The sequence below is a fragment of the Limulus polyphemus genome, unplaced genomic scaffold (genome assembly GCF_000517525.1).
Source record: "Limulus polyphemus unplaced genomic scaffold, Limulus_polyphemus-2.1.2 Scaffold121, whole genome shotgun sequence".
Taxonomy (NCBI): domain Eukaryota; kingdom Metazoa; phylum Arthropoda; class Merostomata; order Xiphosura; family Limulidae; genus Limulus; species Limulus polyphemus.
In genome coordinates this window covers 11,132-15,682 of record NW_013665731.1, presented here as the reverse complement: position 1 = coordinate 15,682, position 4,551 = coordinate 11,132, and the positions used below count along the sequence as shown (strand labels likewise).

Genomic DNA, 4,551 nt, shown 5'->3' with positions numbered 1-4,551 from the left:
TAACCACCTGGCCCTGCCGGGCACTAACAGGAGACATGATTGTACGAATAATATCGAAAAAGAGCCTTTTATTTCGTTAAATGTTAAACAGCAGAACTACTTTATACAACTCCCAAATATCAACAAAAATAATTTCACGTACGATCTGTAACTAATTCACGATACGTGTACCCATCTATTTAGTGTTATGTTTCAATACTATATTCATGATAAATCGTTATTTTTCAACTCAACGAAGGTCTCTATTGATCTTTAGTGTGATAGTGTTCACAATAAAGACAAAATTATGTCACACCACTCTTCAAGATACCTATTGCACACAAAGCAGTCAATACACATACAATTCTAGGGTTTTCTGGGATAAAGTTTAGTCTGTAAAAAAAAGGAAAATAAGTTGTTGTTTGTTTTAGAGCAAAGCCACAATGGGCTATGTGCTGTGTCCACTGCAGGAAATCGAACTCCGGATTTCAGCGTTGGAATTCCATAAGCTCACCGCTGTCCCACTGGGAGAAAATAAATAAGTTTAATTACTCTTTTAGGGTCTTTTAGGTATGTCAGAAGTCAAAATAACATTAACATGTGTTTCAGGTACTGGTTTAAGACACAAGTAAATGTATTGTTTTTAAATAAAGACCTACTTTAATTGTTGTTTGTTGAATTTCGCGCAAAATTACTCTAGGACTATCTCCACTAGCCGTCTGTATTTCCTACGTGATAGACTAGAATATTCTAGGACTATCTCCACTAGCCGTCTGTATTTCCTACGTGATAGACTAGAATATTCTAGGACTATCTCCACTAGCCGTCTGTATTTTCTACATGATAGACTAGAATAATCTAGGACTATCTCCACTAGCCGTCTGTATTTTCTACATGATAGACTAGAATATTCTAGGACTATCTCCACTAGCCGTCTGTATTTTCTACATGATAGACTAGAATATTCTAGGACTATCTCCACTAGCCGTCTGTATTTTCTACATGATAGACTAGAATATTCTAGGACTGTCTCCACTAGCCGTCTGTATTTTCTAAGTGATAGACTAGAATATTCTAGGACTATCTCCACTAGCCGTCTGTATTTTCTAAGTGATAGACTAGAGGGAAAGCTGCTAGTCAACATTGCCAACTCGTGAGCTACTCTAGTCGAATAGTGGGTTTTTGAACGTCACTGTTATAATGCACCCACGGCCCAAAGTAGTGGTAACAGGACATGTACCTCGAATCCACAATTCAGTACTCTTACCACCGTATGATGATGCGATTTTTAAGTTACACTCTTAGTTGGAAGTGCTTTTAATTTTCACGAGCAAAGTTTGCTAATGACCAGTAAGTTATACTTGCTAAATATCCAGGCATATCTTAAAGAATTAGAAACAAAAGTTAAATAACTTTCATTTTTGCAGCACGCATAGAGTAAAATGAATTAGGTGTTTTATGTCGGGAAAAAATGGTTAAATTAGATTTAATTCTACATTTCATGAAAGTATTTGCCTTAAAAAAGGAATCTTAAACTCGAAAGTAGGGTTTTTTATTAACTGTTTAAGATTAAGTCTTCGTATTTTTGTAAGTTTCATCAGTGGTAACTATCAACTGTTTTTGAGAAGAAGAAGTAACATTTATGATAACGAACATGTTCAAGGATTAGATTCTTCTATATAGAGCATTAGCTTAAAATGTTTTATGGAGTTAAGGATAGGCTCTTCTTTCGAGATTGCATGCTGAGCATTTACAAGTCCTGTTTCCAGATTTTTGTTCGGTGAGGAGGGAGAGTGTCAGTTTGTTATACGTGTACTCTTACTTGCATTGAAATTCAGCTTTCATGTATCACATGTTCATTACAATAGTCTCTCAAAGGTTTCAAAATGTTCGTTTTTTTTTGTTTGTTACAGTGATCAATGTAAGATCTGGGATTGCCAAGTCCTAGCGCCCTCGGGTGACTGAGCGATAACCTTGATGGCTTATAACGTTAAGATTTGGGGTTTCTGTACCCGCGGCGAGAATAGCACAGATAGTTCATTGTGTGACTTTGCAACCAAAGTCCAAGTATTCTCAGAATCTTCAAGGTAGCTACAACTGAGCAATCTAATAAAATAATTTATTACATCACTTGCTCGTACGATTTTTGTGTTTGTATGTATATATAACAACTAAACATTTTAAAGTAATCACAAGATATTATTCAGCACTTAATATGATTACGCACCAGGTACCGTATCTTATATATATGCATTTACGTTTTAAATCGCTAAAATAACTAAATAGTTAAGTTTTCCTCTAAATACATAACAAATAAATGAAGTTATTTTAAAAGAGGATTCTTCTGTGACGTCATAGATGTGGATTTTTATAAAAACCAATGCGCACATGTTTCGAATAAAATAGTCATTACCATACCTAAACGAACGTATTACATACTTCTGTATATTTCTGCTGGCATTCATATGTTCAACAGCAATTATATTCCACGCAGCCGAATTCCGCAGGAAAAGATGTCCTTAAGGCAATGAAACGTAGTTTAAAAATGATGTTTTTACACTAAACGCAACGAGAAAGAAATATCAGCTAATTACATTGAATAATACACTTACAATTGAATTAAGTACACTGAAACATTCATCTACACTTGAATTAAGTACCCTGAAGAATTCACCTACAGTAAAGTACCCTGAAGAATTCACCTACAGTTAAGTACACTGAACATGCACCTACAGTTGTGTTAAGTACCCTGAAGTATTCACATACTCTTGAGGTAAGTAAATTGACGAATTCACCTACACTTGAGTTAAGGACTCTGAAGCATTTACCTATACTTGAGATAAGTACACTGAATAATTTACCTATACTTGAGTTAAGTACATTTAATGATTCATCCACACTTGAATTAAGTACCCTGAAGAATTCACCTACAGTAAAGTACCCTGAAGAATTCACATACTCTTGAGGTAAGTAAATTGACGAATACACCTACACTTGAGTTAAGGACTCTGAAGCATTTACCTATACTTGAGTTAAGTACACTGAATAATTTACCTATACTTGAGTTAAGTACATTTAATGATTCACCTACACTTGAGATAAGTACACTGAATTATTTGCCTATACTTGAGTTAAGTACATTTAATGATTCACCTACACTTGAGATAAATACATTGAATAATTTACCTACACTTGAGATAAGTACACTGAATTATTTACCTATACTTGAGTTAAGTATATTGAATGATTTACCTACACTTGAGATAAGTACACTGAATTATTTACCTATACTTGAGTTAAGTATATTGAATGATTTACCTACAGTTGAGTACTCTGAAGAATTCGCCTACACTTGAGTTAAGTACTGTGAAGTATTATCCTATTTTCTGAAACAGCTATGAGCTAAATGTACCCTAAAAAAAGAAACAAACACATCGTGGCCCAATATAACATATACTTATGTTATAGTATCATAAATAACACTAATGGATTTAATTAATTACTAGTAAGTTTTGCTTTACAGTGTTTTGTAACATAGAGATTTTACTCACATAGGATAAATTCAGCTTTCTATTGAAAATAATGTCGTTGCAGATTTTAATATTGCTGATTCGGCCAAGCTATCAGCTCGATTTTGTGCAAGATATATTTTTGTATATATATATAATTTATGACAAATAATTTCAACAAAAATATTGTTAATCGTGAAAATAGAAAGTTCTCAAAAGTTTTTGTTACATTATATTTCTATTTGTGCCTAAAGCTTTTAAATATTTTTTTTCGCGCTCGTAGGAGATATATCATTCCAATGTCTTGAAACGTTTGATTTATCCTCTTATCTTTGGCGCTCGACTCGCAATCAGAGGGTCGCGGGTTCGAATCCCAGTCCCACCAAACATGCTCGCTCTTTCAGCCGTGGGGGCGTTATAATGTGACGGTCAATCCCACTATTCGTTGGTAAAAGAGTAGCCCAAGAGTTGGCGGTGGGTGGTGATGACTAGCTGCCTTCCCTCTAGTCTTACACTGTAAAATTAGGGACAGCTAGCGCAGATAGCCCTCGTGTAGCTTTGCGCGAAATTCAAAAAAACAAACAAACAAACAATATTATCTTTGTGTCGGTTAAGACACTGAACAACAGTTGTTTCCCGTTGTTTAAAAATGAACAAAAAAACGTAACTTGTGTTTGTTTAAAGTGTTCTTACTAGGTGCAAAACGAACGTAATAACTATCGCAATAATAACTAAAACTGTTTTTTGATTTAAAATATAGTATCGTGTAATGTATTTCTAATTATTCCTTTTTTTGTAAAAAATTAAATTTCTTCACTAAACACTTGTACTCTAGCTGTAGATTTTTGATATGAAGCGCCAAGGTAATAAAAGTCAGAGTTTAAGAAATAGGAGAGAGTAATCGTGTTTATTCTAGGGTCTAGGAAGTGTGAGTTTAAACTAATAACTGGGATAATGGCTGGAGACGGTTTGAATGGGTAATGAAGAAAAACTTTAATATAAGTTTAACATAACAGCAAATGTACAACGTTTCGACAAGGTTTTGTCATCATCAGGTCGAAAT

General features: G+C 34.1%; 1 protein-coding gene across 2 annotated transcripts in view; it reads left to right on the top strand.

Annotated features, from left to right (window-relative positions):
• LOC106472514 (growth arrest-specific protein 1-like) overlaps positions 1–4,551 on the top strand; it is a 31,673-nt gene that overhangs the window by 17,669 nt on the left and 9,453 nt on the right. Inside the window, exon 2 of one of the 2 annotated variants that reach the window (XM_022401866.1) lies at positions 1,893–2,066. The exons of the other annotated variant lie outside the window; for it this stretch is intronic. Within the exon in view, the coding sequence (XP_022257574.1) occupies positions 1,893–1,944 (52 nt within the window). The 3' untranslated portion in view covers positions 1,945–2,066. Of the gene's footprint in view, positions 1–1,892; positions 2,067–4,551 lie in introns of those variants that run through there. 2 annotated transcript variants of the gene reach the window in all.